The sequence below is a fragment of the Neodiprion lecontei genome, chromosome 6, assembly GCF_021901455.1.
Source record: "Neodiprion lecontei isolate iyNeoLeco1 chromosome 6, iyNeoLeco1.1, whole genome shotgun sequence".
Classification (NCBI taxonomy): Eukaryota; Metazoa; Arthropoda; class Insecta; order Hymenoptera; family Diprionidae; genus Neodiprion; species Neodiprion lecontei.
In genome coordinates this window covers 22,216,648-22,232,859 of record NC_060265.1, presented here as the reverse complement: position 1 = coordinate 22,232,859, position 16,212 = coordinate 22,216,648, and the positions used below count along the sequence as shown (strand labels likewise).

The window sequence follows — 16,212 nt, the reverse complement described above, 5'->3', positions numbered from 1 at the left end:
TGGTCACGAACTTCTTTCATAAATTCAATGCATCGAAACGGCTTCGTGGACGTCTCGTACCACCGTGATTCTACTTCATACCGCACATTTAATCTGAGATCACCTTCCTCTACAAATCACTCACAAACAAAGAAGATCTGGAACTACCGGAAGAAACTAGCACATATCAAAAACCAAATTTTTTCCTGAGGATGGTCGGCAGGGCCCGGCCGAAACGTCGATTTTTATGTTCACGTTTTACAAATTATTAAACGTCTTCTCCTGACCGGAATCTCGACTAATTTCATCTTCAATCTCCACCTTTCGTTTGTGATGTCGTGCCATGGTCTAAGATCGTCTCTTAACTTTGTCTATAAACAATTGTGTGGATTTTTTATATATCTTCGAATGAAATTCACGTATTACTTTTACTATTTATAATATATCTTATAACGTGAAAAATATTTTCGTGTCTTATATTCACCCCTCAACTTCATTTAGTTTTCAACTTTTTTGTAATCGTAGAGAGAATATTTCTATCATCTCTAGCATATTAAATGCAGTGTAAAATAAAACGCAAGAAATACAACGTATCGAAGACCGCATAATCGAATTTTGGATCCGGGTTTTTTTTGTTCGTGTGAAAAACTGACTTTTAGGTTCGCAAATATGCAGAGATTTTCATACACACGATGTGTACAAAGGACTTGGGTCGTGTACATAATAGCGAGTTGCCAAAGTGCTGCGACGAAACCATTAAAACACTTGTTTCCGCGGCGGCCACGTGAGATTCGCTAGCGGAAACTATACGCGTACTTACCTAGGCACCTAGAAAGCTTCTTTGTCAAAGATCTCGAGACTAGACGTTGAAAAAAAAAGTGTTATTAAACTACCGAGCCGTGTCAACGTGTCTGTGATACGTGTATGTTATATAAATACCTGTACATATTTCGTTAAAATTTTGTCAAATAAAAAAACGTGGAATAAATCGTGAACAGCAATCGTTATATACAGCGAATTTATACTCTTATGCTCTTTCAGTTCGAATAAACATTATTTGAAAGATTCAACGAAACACAGCGATAAGAATAACAATCTGTGTCGTTAAGTAAAACAACATTCAAACGAAAGGACCTAAAAATTTCGTACGATTTATTATTTATTTGGTAATATCGATAAAAGACTTTTGTTTTATACGCAAGACGCGCTACGAACGTTTTCTGTCTATAATAAGAAACGTCTGTGCAAAGTTTAGTTATATTTTTACGTGCTTGATCTTGATCTTTGGATACTTTAGCTAGGCACACAGTTCTTATTTCGTCAAACGGAAGTATTAAGGGGTGGACGTGTACCGGTTATCGAAACCAGGTGTGAACGTACCCTAAACTTGCATGCACACCCTGACAGAGGTTGGTTAAAAATATATATCCCCTCTCGAAATTGGATCTGTTGCGAGAATCAAGTTTCCATGCACGCACATATACAGGGTGTCTGACTGTCAGGGAAACCTGGAAAACCGGGAATTGTCTGGAAATTTGCACGCACCTGAAAAAACCGGGAAGTGTTAGGAAATTTGGATATGTTTCCTGGAATTTTCGTATTTCTTACTCATCTGTGTACGATTCTGTGAAATTGTGATAAGCGTATAAATGATGAAAAATATTGTTTCTGGAAGAATTTTAAGCATTGATGAATTGATGCTGAGCACTATGTAAAATTTATAAAAAAAAAAAATATACACAAGTATTAAAAACAGTCAGTGCTCTTAGATTGATGTTTTTACCTTCATGTTTTGAAATAATGGTTTATCCTAACCTTCCGTTAGTTTCTTAAAATCGCCGTGTTTCTTGATAATTGAGTTTAAGCAAAACGAAACTGAAAGAAAAACTGGACCATTTCAACTTACGGTATAGACATCTGGTGTCTAATTTTTAACTGATTTCCACGACAAAAAAGTGAGTTTGTTAGTAAAGTTAGGTTGAAACGAGTCGTGAAAAATATCTTTTTTCTTCTGGGCAAACCGGAACATATCATATAATTCGATATGTCATCAATGCTGGACACCCTGATAACCACCACAATAAGAGAAATAAAAGTAATTTGAAATATCAGACGACGCATTTAAATGATATGCAACCAAAAAAACGGCAAAACTTTGTTACATTCTCTCCGATAATTTATTTATCGACCATATTTATCTGTTTCTATGATTCCTGAGGTTTCAATTAATCGAAAAAGTTTCGTACAACTCGATTCTTACATACGTATATATGCAAGACAAAAAATTTTACGAGCTTTAGTAATTGAGGATACGATTTTCAAATGCGTTACATGTAGAATTAAACCATTCCTTTTATTTCATTCACCAACGTGTTTTTGTGAAATCCAAAAATCTTGTCTTTTTACGCGCGCGCGCGTGTCTGCAAAAGCAACGAAATGGGCAAGTGTCGAAGTAACGCGAGTCGAGTAAAACACCTTAGGTGTTAGTACACACATTCAGTCATAAACCTAAGTGCTCGTCTACTTTTAATCACTATGTACCGCATCAACTCCTCGCCAACGGCGGGCTTCCTTCGTCCATTTCTCTCCACGTATAAGTATACGGTAAGGCAGGTAGGTACCTACTCTTGGCGTCGCGACGCTCGACAGACTGTGTAATCTTTGACGGCTTTCGGCTTAAAGACGACCTATCAAAACAAGGGGATGAACCAGGGTTGAAGTCGGTGAAACCCTGCGTGTAAACGAGAAGTACAAGCTTAACTTTCCTACGACTAAGGGATCAAATTCGATCGAGTACATTACATGTATCAACGAATTTCAAGCTATGTGAAAAAAATTATTTATCAAATATTTTCATTCGTTATTTAATTATACTTAGCGGCGTCGAAGTTTTTCACTCTTTTAAACGCATGAACATCTTACGTGTTTCACGATATCATCTTTTATTATATTATAAATCATGAGTAAATTTTGCGGTTCAATTTTTATTCGATCCTCTCTTTCTGTGCTTTTTTAGCGGTGTGATATTGTAACTGCATAAGCCAATTTCTATACGTGACAAAAATCTTACACAATTATACGTGCGGTGCAAGCCGTACAATTGTAACAAGTATCCGGTGGTTTTGCGATTATTCAGTCTTATCATTGTGCATGTCATGTCGTAATTGTGATTAACAAAAAGACCATACAGTTGCAGATCAACTCGGTTCTCGGAGTAATTAGCCAGCTATAGATACGCTGTTGTATAATTAAATTACACTGTTTTCCAATCGATTTCAACCAAAAATCATTTGGCACGTTACACGTTACCCATAAGAGATATCAAAGAGTCGTTTATTACGATTTCTTTTCATTCAGCTCTGCTCAGAGACTTTTTTCCCGTAATGTGTATAATTGGAAAGAAGTTTCTAATAAATTATACCGCCCATTTTTTTTTTTCTCTAAAATATCGATCAGGTTTCGGTTCGATTTCTTTTCTTTCTATATATTTCGTCCGTGTAAAATGAAGATTATATATTGATTCAGGGATAAAGTATAACTCTTATTGTTAGGGTCAACCGTCTCTAGGGGGTTCTTTGAAGTTTTATAGACACTTCGGAGTTTGCGTTCCTTCAAAATTCATCACCCCTGGAACCGGCGTCGCGTTGTAACAAATCCTGAAAAGTATGCCCCATTTTCACCCGCCTCACCTATCCCTACCAAAATACATGTATAGTTTAGGTTTTTCATAATCGTCAAGGAATTTCAATTTTCACCAAAAGGATGAGAATCGAAACCAACTGTCGAAGGGTTAAAGAAAACTGTGTAAATATCCATTGACCGATTTTATTTTCAGCCAACGAGAGACGGGACGGGGGCTGCCATTGCGATATTCACCGCTCACCTTCATCTTCCACAAAACACAACGCACCAGACCACCCTTCAAGTAAGTGAATGCAAAAATCCCCCATCCGTGTACAATGTACACACGTATGACTATTCGGACACTCGTCGTTGAAGAATAATAACGGCGAGGAGAAAAAAGCCTCGACGTAAACCATAGCTTTTATACGAACGTCTGGAAACAGGAAAGAACGGGCGGGTATTCCCCTCATTTTCTTCCATCGTGCTTCCTTGTGCAACGACATACTCCAGACACTTTTTGTTCCAAGTGTTACTCGCGTATGTACGCATGCATGCATGCGGATATACGTATGTGCCTATGTGTGTTTATTCTTGGGTTTATTGTCTTAAAAACTCTATGAATATAAAAGTACCTCATGGTGTATCCCATTCGTGCCAAGGCAGCCGCGTCTTTTCAACACTCAGAGCTATGGCTAGTCTCCTTAAGATACTCGTCTGGATTGTTTATTGCCGCAAGTATCTGTAGATATCAAGGCTCCTCGTTTTAGTATCTGAAACGTTTTTAAGGTTCGTTCGGTATCAGCTGTAATTTAATGGTCCTTCGGATTATTAGAATTATCATATTTTAATACGTACCTGTTGATCGATACACAGATTTTTTGCGCCTTTTCCTCAGTCTGTTCAGTAACTTCTAATTGTCTATATATATTATATATTGATTCAATATTTACAAAAAAAATTTTTTTTTGTCTTCTTACCTTTTTTACACATTCTAAAACTTGGCAAGATCATCGATCTCTACGGAAAAAACACAAAACCTGAAAACAAAACTGGTCTCAAGTTATACTAACCACTTTCTTTCAACTTTTAGTTTTATAAATTATTCGTGTAAAATTTAATGGTCTAATATTTTTCTCGATTTTTCTTTACAAACATTATGAATCGGATATTTCATTTTTCTAACACACTAATCGTAAATATGCTTTATAATCTTTGGAATAAAGTTTACGAGGTAAAACTGATAAGATTTTCGAGTTTCAATGAAAAATATTCACTCATCGCTTGTCACACGATAAAGGCGTTATTAACGCTCGATAAATTCGGTTTTATGTACGGTTGATAAATTATCCACCTATTCCACAGTGCAGTGATACTCGTAAATTTTCCTTACGCGTATCAAACATTGAGCGTCGAGTTTTCAGCATTGCAGGAATCTGTAAAAGCGCTCTTCTTACCAACGCAGCTCGCTGCGTCCTCCGTGAAACTTTCCCTTCGCACAAACCAACTTATCGCTTCCGTCGATACTGCAGTGAATCCCACGATACGAAAAAATGATCACTATTATTCTTAAATATTATTTCCCACTGTATATCATTTTATCCTGTAAAAAAGTTATCTAATTTTTCTTTTCGCTTTATCCACTTTTCAATCTCGTTTCTCCTCGTTTCAGGGTGTCGTTTACCAATTGGATGCAGCCCTTGAAAGTGCGGAAACGCAGCGTCACGGGCTGGTATTTATTTACGACATGTCGGACAGTAAATATCAAAACTTCGACTACGACTTGTCGCAAAAAATTCTCACCCTGCTTAAGGTGAGTAAAAAATTCCACAATCCCATCTATCCGTACAAATATGTTACTTACTTCTCTTTACACCTATATACGCACAAGTTGTTTAATAAATCCCAAAAAAGGATTACCATAAAATAGTTTAAAGGTACAATAGCGGTACTTTTTTCACTGGCAAATTTCGATCCGCGGTACAAGTTGTTGATTCAAATTTCAGGGTGCTTGAAAATAAAAATAAAAATGACAAACAGAAAAACGTCCCGTCATAAAAATCAACCACTCGCACAATTTTCGATCGTCCCAAAATCGATTCTATCTTTCCGATCGTGAGTCAATGTCCAGTCGTTGTATAACGCATAATATTCTCCTCCGATCATTTAAACGTTAACTTTCACCCGCGGCACGTTAGTTACGCAGCGCACGGAATTACGTATATGTCTATAAGCATTTTGCCAAATATTAGGTGTGGTCACGGTTCTTTACCGATTAAGGCTAGTACAATAGAAGCTGAGTGATTCACTTGATCGTGCGTCGGTCGCGACGATGCTATCTCAAAAGAAAAAAAAATAAATAAATTCTACCCACTTGCGCTGCAACTTTGACCCCGAGATCTCTTCTGCAATCTCGCATCTCTTCTGTCAGTTTTCACGTCGTTTCTCCCAACACAAAATTTTACTTACAATACAGTGGTTGTTGTTTTTTTTTTCTTTTCTTTTCTTTTTTTTTTGTCCAAAGGATAGAAGGGAAAAATACTTGATAAAAATATGTCGCAACTTTTCCGTTAATCGTGATAAAATTTGTGTACATATTTTTATTTATTTTTTTTTCTCTCTTTAGACACAAACGTTTCCTGTTATACCGTTTAATGACTGAATTTATCAGGGAATCGACTCGAAAAATATGAAACGTGAATTTTGAAAGGTCAATTATAATTTCAGCGTCAGATATCAAGCTTACGTGAATATTTGATTATCTTGAAGTATATGCAGGTATTTATTTATTTATTTGTTTATTTACCGTCGTGCCTTCGTATTCTCTTGGTGAAAAAAAGCTGTCGCGGTATTGAGACAGGCAAGACACAATATGGCGTCGAGTGTCGTTCTATTCATAATGCTGAACGCAAAATGTTGGATGTGACGTATCCTACGTTTTATTATCATTATTATTCCGAATGTTGTTATCATTATTACCAGTCTTATTGTTGTTGTGTTACAACATGTCCGCCCATTTGAACCCACGCTGGTCGAGTCATCGTCCCGTCTTGATGAAATAAACATACCGATTTTCCTATTAATCATTAGGTCTCCTTTTAAAATTACTTTTACAAGTATCGCAAAAATATTTCATACTCGTAATTTATACTTGCTTTCTTTTTTCTTTGTACATAATTAAGTATCATAGTGTATAATATGCACAGTAATTTACGAATCCTGAAACTTTTTAATGCTCGCGTTAAGTATTCCTCGAAGCCCCTTTAATTGAAAACTTTTTCGACTTACAATTAGTAATTACATGTATGTGTATTATACGTGCCTGTTTACATCTCTCGACTTTCCCCATCAGACCGCGGATATGCTGCGTGGTCAACACCTAACGAATATAATCGTACACAAGCTTCTCCTTCCATATATATTAATTTTCTCGAATGCCTGTAATTATACATATATTCGCTTATAATAGGTAGATACTTTCAACTTTCGGCGTAATTGCAAATTCCGTTTCCGCCAGCTCGCACACTTGCGTCATTGCTGAAACGAAACCTAAGAAAAAAATAAAAATAAATAAAAATAACTTCGCTGCTTTGGAATCAATCCTGAGCTTGGTAAAATTGTCGGTTTATCCGAGCGCGGCTCGAATGACGGAAGAGTGAGAGGCAGAGAATGAAGAAAAAAAAAACAATTTGAAATATGAGGCAAGAAAAAAGATGTATATTATGTGATATATCAGATGAAGGGAAGCTGCGGGAGGATAAATATAAAACGAGATGCCAAGAGGGCGGGTGCAGGTCAGTGTTGGGTTATTAAAATTAATTAACGAGCGCACACGAGCCGGCCTACGCGTATGTATGCATGTGCATAATATCCCTTTTTGTTTTTTATACCTATACTAGGTACACAAGCGCAAAAGGCGTCGAGAGAACGTTTTCGCGGAGCTGTATTATGCCAATAACGATTTTCGTCATAACCGCGCGATACGGAACCGCGAATATTCTCTCCTCTCTCTCTCTCTCTTTCTCTCTACCTCTTTTTCTCTGCTCAAGGAGCCTGCGAAACAGGACCAAAACTGTACTCTCGGAGTATGGTGCAACCATTGGGCTCATTGCCAACAGTTGGTCCGTCGTTCTGCAATGTGACGCGACGACCTCACCTCCAGACTCGTTGCTTATACATGTATGTGTACATGTGTATAATAGACGACGAGCAGATCTAACTAACCCTGAAATGTGAATATATGGGAGAAATATGCCGTGCTTCGATGAAAACTGTAAACCATGTATGCCTTTCTGCTTTATCGAGACAGTTGTGTTGGTGTAGTTTGCGGTTTTTCGAAAACTGTACGCATATGAAAAAAGGAATATTTGCAAATCGCATGGAGGGGCGGTACGATGACCAATTGATAGAATAAAATTTAAAAAAACATTGTATCGAATTTTCAAAAATTAGCGAAAATATAGTTCGTAGGATTATCGAAACGCAGAGAGTCGCGAGTACGCGGAAAATTGAAAATATAGAAAGTCGAAATGAAGAAAGACAAAATTAATAAAGGTTGCAACGTATAACAGAAAAATTTAGAAATTGTAAACGATTCTACATTGTATTAACGAGACGATTTCTAACGATTCTACATTTTTAGCATTCTATACTCCGATCTTTCCATTTTTTTCACTCATCCATACTTGAATTTCCATACTTTTAAATTTTATTAATCTATTTTTCGTCTCTTCACAAAATTCTACATTTCAGCCTTTCTATGCTTTTGATTATTTTATATTTTCACCCCCTCCCCCTTTCTATCTTCTGAGTTATTTTGCACATATTGGGACACAGAATCATAGATATGCACAGATTCATCACTTCTCTCCGGCATATCTTTGTCATCTAATACGTTTCTATTAAATTCAATATACATATGTGTATAAAAGAAATATGCAGTACCGACCGTGTGTCAACTGTCTACCGTTTTATATATATACATACATACCTACTCATATCACAAGTGTACGTCTGAACTCTAAGCTAGTCTATATATAGACTCAATTTTGGCAGGAAGACCGTCTTCCTCTGACGAAAGCATTATATATATATGTATATATGTATATATAAATATATGTACACAGGTGCCGTCGTTCTCTGCACGTTCTGTGAGCACACGCGTATATATACACACGTATAACATGCATATAAGGTGCACCAGAATCGCGTCGCTTTTTTTTTGCATACTTATCTATGTAGGTATCTCCACTCCGTACTGCAGCGTGCAGCGTTAATTAGATTCAATTTCAAAATTCCCCGCATCAGCTAGTTTCGATTATTATATTATATTATACACGTATAGGTATGTACCAGATACCTACGGTATGCATCGTAGGTATGCAATTCTGCGCATTTTTCATGTAACCTAGAATGTACAATACCGACCTTTATGAAATTTATTATCAAATCCGGCTCGCGTCGAGCTTTTTTCGACGACACGAAACATTTCACCTATGCCCCGAACTACAATTTTATTCACTAGGTCGAAGCCTCTCCCACGCTTCGTTCATCCTTCTTATCCTGAGCTCTTACGATTAGCTACCGGTCTCTTTACTCCCGGAAGTGGGTTAACTGTTGTCGTACGATTATATTGTACCTACTCGGTATGTCTCTAATATCTACGTATACGGATGTGTGTATCTATGTATGTATACGGGCATGAAGGTACGATACCATGCTCGTTATAACAATGATAATACGACCAAGGTTTAATTTCAGGTTTGCTAGTTTCGTTGCTCTATAATTAATATGCGTATATTCAATTATTTTTATGTTCTAGATAACGAGTTTAAGGCATAATATGAACACGTGTAGCGTGTAACTGTTTAATACGTCGTTACTATATGTTATATGCTCGCGAAATTCTGTGCGAATACCTTTCCTCCGTATAACTGAAATAATATATGATCGATATTATATAGATTTACGATATATATATATATATATATATCGATATACTTCTTGCAGTAGAAATTAATTTAGTGCCTCTGTTCTTTTTTTTTTTTTTTTTTCTAACCAATCTTCGAACTTTCACACAGTTTACTGCACACATTATGCATCGTGTCGTGACGATATAAGGAATGAGGAAGTCGTTCTTGCAGTTTACGAAACAAATTTTATTTAAGAAAAATGAATAAATTTTAAAAAACTTGACAACGAGACGAAACCTGCGTCATCCGTACATAATGGCGACTTGATGTTATACGGCGATTTTTTATAGCTGAAATAAAATATTTAATCGACGCGTTACAACTGATAAATTATACGTTATACAGCCGATGAGAGAATTTTCCCCCTGATATTTTATACCTTCAAGTGAAAATATGCACGAACTGCAGATTAGGGTGGACCTTATATTAAATTTTTTCGAAATTTCATTGAGTCACCTTCCGAATTAGTTCGAAATAAGTAAATAGAAATCTCTTCAAAAGGGCAAGTAAAATATACACGTTTTTACTCAACTTTTAGTATACACATAATTATATATATGTATATATATATCTGATCCCGGAACAAACTATTTGCAATAAATCTATAAACGAAAGAAAGCAATCATTATTGATGCTTCTATTTACTAAAAATATCAGGATCGTCATTTGTGGATTTTATGTCAATTGTCCACTAATATGAAACTCACAAAAAAAAAAAAAAGAAAGTCAAATTCTAATTTGTTCCAATTGATGCGAATGCTCTGTAGCACAATGCTGATATTTTTTTTATTTTTTTTATTCAGTAATTATAATCAACGCTCACTGATTTCTCACTGTAACAAAATTGTCTCCCGCAAACAATCAGTCCCGCGACGAAACGTATGCTGAAGTTTTAGCAAAAAACGTGCGTGTATTTTAAACGGCAAACCGAAGGCGAACATTGTTTATTTACTTAAAAATTCTAACAAGTCCGAAATAAAAACCACCCCATCTCACACACTCAATTATCCCCGATCTTCAAGTTTTACCGTCAGTCTTTCCTCGCGGTAATGAAACATCCTCCTCGATCGGAGTCAGCTGGACAATTTCACCCTCTCTCTTCTATCTGCGTACAGGTATACCACCACCTCTCTCGTGCTATCGACTATGCCGCACTCGGTCCTCCGCGTTGCCTAGTCGCAATAGTAGTAGTAGTAGTAGTAGTAGTAGTGACGGCATGTAATAGTAGAAATAGAAGCGATGGTGGTGGTGGTGGTGGTGGTGGTTCTGCGCATGTCCCTCTAGCGAGGCATAACGCGCTGCTTTGCAAATAGTCGTCGTCCGGCGCTGTTGCGGCAAGCAGCTCACCATCTCTCTCTTTCTCTTGCCGCGTTTGGTTGTTTTTTTTTTTTTAGTTTCCACGTAACAAAAATCTAACGTGTGTCTAATACAACCAGCCGCTCGCGAAGCAATTTCGTGCATTGCAACAACGTGTAACTTGACAAGTTACCGTATATCGCAAAAAAAAAACAAGAAAAAAAAACATTAACAATCGTCCGTTGTCATTTTCTTTTTCTTCTTCACCTCTTATCCAATCGTTGTATCCAGTGCTTTTTTATCTGTTTTTTTTTTTTATTTTTTATTTTATTTAGTCTCTTATCATTTGCTACATCTTTCCATTCGTTTCGTTCGACTTTCGCACGTTGAATCGGTATTTTCTTCTTTATCTTCTCTTTTTGTTATTATTTCTTTTCTTTTCGTCACTCGCAAACTCGCGTTTATACGCTGCAGTTCGCGTAAATCTTGTCGGACGATTTCTTCCTTACCACCGTTATTGATTTAACGTTGTGTTATTATATCCTGCTACCCGGTGACGTTTCGGAAGTGGGGGGAGATAGGGGAGGAAAATCGTCATTACTCGGTTTTAACCTTACGCCCCGTTTATTCGGGGTGCGAACCCCTCCCCTATCCGTGTTGATTGAATTTTTGATTTCAAACACTCCGTTTCTGTTTTTTAAATTTCTTTTTCCGTTTCTATTCATCCGTGTATTTGTTTATTCATTTTTTTTTCTCCCCTTCGAACTGTTCATCGTTTTGTGCGGTGCATACTCAAGGATAACATATACCAGATAATCATCGTCACACGCTACAGTGCTAAACGGATTTTGGATTTCCGCCTTATCTTCGTACCTGCAGATTTGCCTCTCTTATTACGTCACGATCGCCGAGGTAATTAATTGCATGTAATTTTTTATTTTCCCTTTATCATCTCCTTCGGTAACAGCTGACGATCGTTAATTGTCCTACACTATTTATCTGGTTAAATTGTACTGCTCAATTTTCCAACAACTTACAGGTCTGCTTCTCATTTCATTGTTTTTTTGAAAATTGCGTGTGCGGTCTTCGTCAACGTTGAATAAAATAAAAGCTCATATATATATATATATGTTTATACATGTGCAGGGGAAAAAGTGATGAAATTATAACTCGGGCTTGAAAGTGTTTCATAAAAAGAAACACTCTAATTAATTAGTTTACCCACCCATTTCATATTTATCGTAAGCTACCAAGCCTAAAAGGCGCATTCACGATTCACGCGACATTTCATTCATTCTAAGCAGAGATGCGTAAAGCTATCGTTGTGTCGTATTCTCTTCTTTTCCCCCATCTTAAGAATTTTTTCATCCTTCACTTCTCATACACCTATGCATGCGAGAGATGAAAGGTATTTAATCAAATTTGTATATATAAGATATTTAAAGTATGAAAATAATGGCGAAAAAAAAAAATAGACACTGATTAATTACGTTCAATCTATAATAATTCTTGAATTACTCGACGATAAATAATGTCTGATCCTTACTGTGGTTCCACTCTGATTATTTCTTCGTATATAATTGTAGGCAATTTTCTTACGTGCGAAAATTTTTCTCTCATCTAATCGTCGGTATTCAAGGCACTGTATAAATCAAGGTGAATATTGACGTTTGATTTACGAATAAAAATCGAAAAAAAAAAATCATCAATTCATTCAAATTCAAACATTATATATTATAATTAGTAAAAAGTAATCGCTTTAATTTTGGACACCTGTAATGAGCGAAACAAAATGTACCTTACCTTGTATTTTTTGTCTCTTTCTTCTTCTGCTTCTTCTTCTTAATTCGTCGTATTACAGACGATAAATCCTTGTTCTTTGAATTGAGTTGAATACTGCATCCCGTGTGCCTCGAAACTAGGGTAATTCCCCGGCTCGTGTCGCAAGACTAAAAGACAAAACGACCGTTTCGCATTATTACAAAGCTCGAGCTCTGGCCCGAAACCTCGGAACGTAAAACAAGCGAACCTGTCCGATCGCAGGGTCACCATGTAAAACTGCACAATCCACCTTTAAGTTACATTTGTATTAATTGTAGGCAGGTATGAACATATACGAGCACTTTGTACGACACAGACACGACGAGATAACGAACCGCATTACGTATTCCACACGTACAAGGACGTTGGGCATATATTAACACATATATAGGTATAATAAAAGTAATCGTACGCTCTTGACACGCGGTGCTTGACAAGTCGATAGAGAGTCCAGCTTGCGAAAACGTGGGACAGAAATTTTAACCGCTCGATACGCAGGATTTTTATCAGAGTGCGAAATGAACGAATGAACGAATGAACGAAAGAATTTACAAATCGAGGGAAAAGAAAGGATTCATCAAGGATAATGTACGATATTAATGTGCATAAATTATTAAAATCGTCACGTTGGCTAAAAGTCAGTTCGTAAATCGATTCGTACGATATATATTTTTTACCTGTTTACAAACGGACGTTTAGAAAAATTATCGAAATTATTCTACAAAGGTGTACTATAAAAAATAAAAAAAATTCTTTTCCTTTCCAAATATATATCTATATATGTATGAAAGTCTGAACAATATTTTTTCAAACATATACTGTAATTTAAGAAACATTGTATGATCAATAGATTGCAAAAAGATACCGACACACATTTTCTTATGGTCGAAGTTTGATCAAGTTTAAATAACATTGGCGCTAGAAAAAAAACGTATAAGCAAAATTCAGTCGTTTTTCTAATTCGTTTCACTTTTTCTCTCGGCATATCTTTACACAACAAAAATACGCGGTTGTTATACGTATAAGAAAAAAACGGAAATGCATTTCCTTGTCCGCCTTGATCGAAATTGGGGCGAAACAAGGGGAGGGGGTGGGGGGTGAGGATGCGGCGGTCAATTCCAATGTAACATCGTTCCGTCGGACGTAGATTTTCCAATTTCCGGTCTCCCCCGTCGTATCGACGAATCGCTCAAAGTCCCATTGCCACGCCGCAGCTTAATTCTCAATCTCACTTCCGGTTGCCGGGTTAAGTTATTGTTGTAATTATTACAGTATTACAGGTATTACAATAACAGTATAATTTTTCATACACGTATATCAGCGTATGCACAATATATGTACACGTAAAAAAAAATTCTACGGTAAATAATATTCTCGTAGGTAACTAAAAAATAGGGCCGGTCATCCCGACGGCGGTCACGTGCCTCGACGTTGCTGCCTAATAATTATAATTATAAGGATAACCTTGGCTCTAGTCCGTCTTTGAAACGACCGTTGCGTCAGCTTCCGCTCGCTTCGACCAGGGATCGGGCATATAATGGATAATGTAAGGCGCTGAGTGGCGCGAGCACCTACGACGTTATACGTACTCCCGTAACGTTCTCGTACATTCAATAAATCCATTTCTAAGTTCCCCCTCCATTCGACTCGCTGGGGTATGTTTTTTTTCTTTTTCTTTTTTTTTTTTTTATGCTTAACCGTGCAGAAAACACACCGACTCTCCGTAACTTCCCGCTCTTCGGGCTCTCGGGAGATACGCGACGAATATACTCGCCTATGTAGACTTTCGTCGGAGTTTGAGAAATTGGAAAGCAATCAGGGTAAAGTTGAGGTAAAATACATATCTCGTCAGATAAGATCGGCGAAGTTACGGAGAGGTCAATTAATCTTTATGATGTTTCCATGGGGATAATTGTTTATAATTTTCTCTCTCTCTCTCTCTCTCTCTCTCTCTCTTCTTTTGCACATAATTTGTTCGTTGTTTATATTTTATCCTTCGCACGTAACACGTTGTTATGTGTTTGTGTACAGGTACAGGTATTTGACTTTTTATATTTTAAACGCACGTAATAGGCGTGGTGTTTTTGCCTGCCTATATCTCATATCGTGTATACTCGTATATATAAATATATTTCTCTTCACGTGTTGGTATACTTGCACGCGTCGAAGAGACAAGCTTGCGTGAAAATAACCGCGTGTTCAAACACCGTATAGCTCAAGGGAACGCGATCTTGACAGTCGCCACGCGCTCACAGCTGGTGGTTTATAATATATGTGTACGCAACAACGCTTCGCCATTCACGTTTGTTTTACGTTCAACCGAGAAACTCACGCGACTGCCGCTGATTATTACGATTGTCGTTATGATTATGATGATTATGATGATGATGATGATGATGATGATGATGATGATGATGATGATGATGATGATGATGGTGCAAACTTAGGATTCTTTTTTATTTTCATTTTAAAGGAAAGTTGCAGAGTAACTCGAACGCCCTATAATTATACATATACCTATGATATACTGTATCAGTGTGTATATATACAGTTTGCGTACAGAGTAAATTACTGCAAGGAATTTCCAGGCAGGTAAAAAACAAAAAGAAAAAAATCTTACAGAGATTTGATGTATATGTAAATGAAAAATCCTGCAGCGATTTTTAACAACATTATTCATTAATTTTTTAAAATTATTTTCAAGATCATTTTATACCTCACCAATTGTCATACTCGGTATAAAAATGAAATCGTTTTAAGAAGAATAAAAAAAATAAATAAAAAACGAAAATAGAAAATACATTGAAAGTATAATCTTATTGTATTATACAAATACAAATTTATCGTACAGTCTGTATAAAAATATATGTGTACGTATATATTTTCATCTGTCGTGAAAACGAAATTCTTGGACGTTTAACGCTGGTTAATCGGCGATAAAGTGACGAGCAACGACATTGTAAGTCTATTTAGAGGTTTACACCTATATCTGTACCTGTATTTATGGTATTCATTATCATATAGCTATAACTACGTGTATTATACCGAGGCTGGCCGCGAAACCTTAAACTACTTCTCCTTACGGTTTTACCAACGTCACGAGCGGAAGGAACGCAGAATGTAAAATATAATTTACACGCGAGGTTTATTTATTCCGCGTACGTAACAGCGAAACAATCGGATATATATTGTATGTACGTGAAGATGCAGACACATCCCTGTAATATGTGTATGCGTGTGTGTGTGTGTGTGTGTGTAATTAACCTCAATTAAAAGGGAGAAGGGAAGCTAAATTTCGTAATTTCCTCTGCATGCGTCAGACGAAAAATTTCGTAGATCAATTTTTCTACAGACGTGCCCGAAATCGCTAAGTAAACACGCTGCGTTTCGTGTAAACGTGTGAATATGTAATACCCTTTGTGAGTGCATGTCTTGTAACGTATGTTGTACACGATAAGGAGAGGGAAAGTTTAACGGAATCTGTAGTATAGGAAGTGCAATTTCACCATTTCCGTATATAAAC

General features: G+C 36.7%; 1 protein-coding gene across 2 annotated transcripts in view; it reads left to right on the top strand.

Moving 5' to 3' along the window:
• LOC107218678 (tyrosine-protein phosphatase non-receptor type 9) overlaps positions 1-16,212 on the top strand; it is a 64,257-nt gene that overhangs the window by 20,775 nt on the left and 27,270 nt on the right. For both annotated transcript variants that reach the window (XM_015656628.2, XM_046744098.1), the window contains exons 3-4: positions 3,815-3,904; positions 5,273-5,413. In XM_015656628.2, the coding sequence (XP_015512114.2) occupies positions 3,815-3,904; positions 5,273-5,413 (231 nt within the window). The remainder of the gene's footprint in view (positions 1-3,814; positions 3,905-5,272; positions 5,414-16,212) is intronic.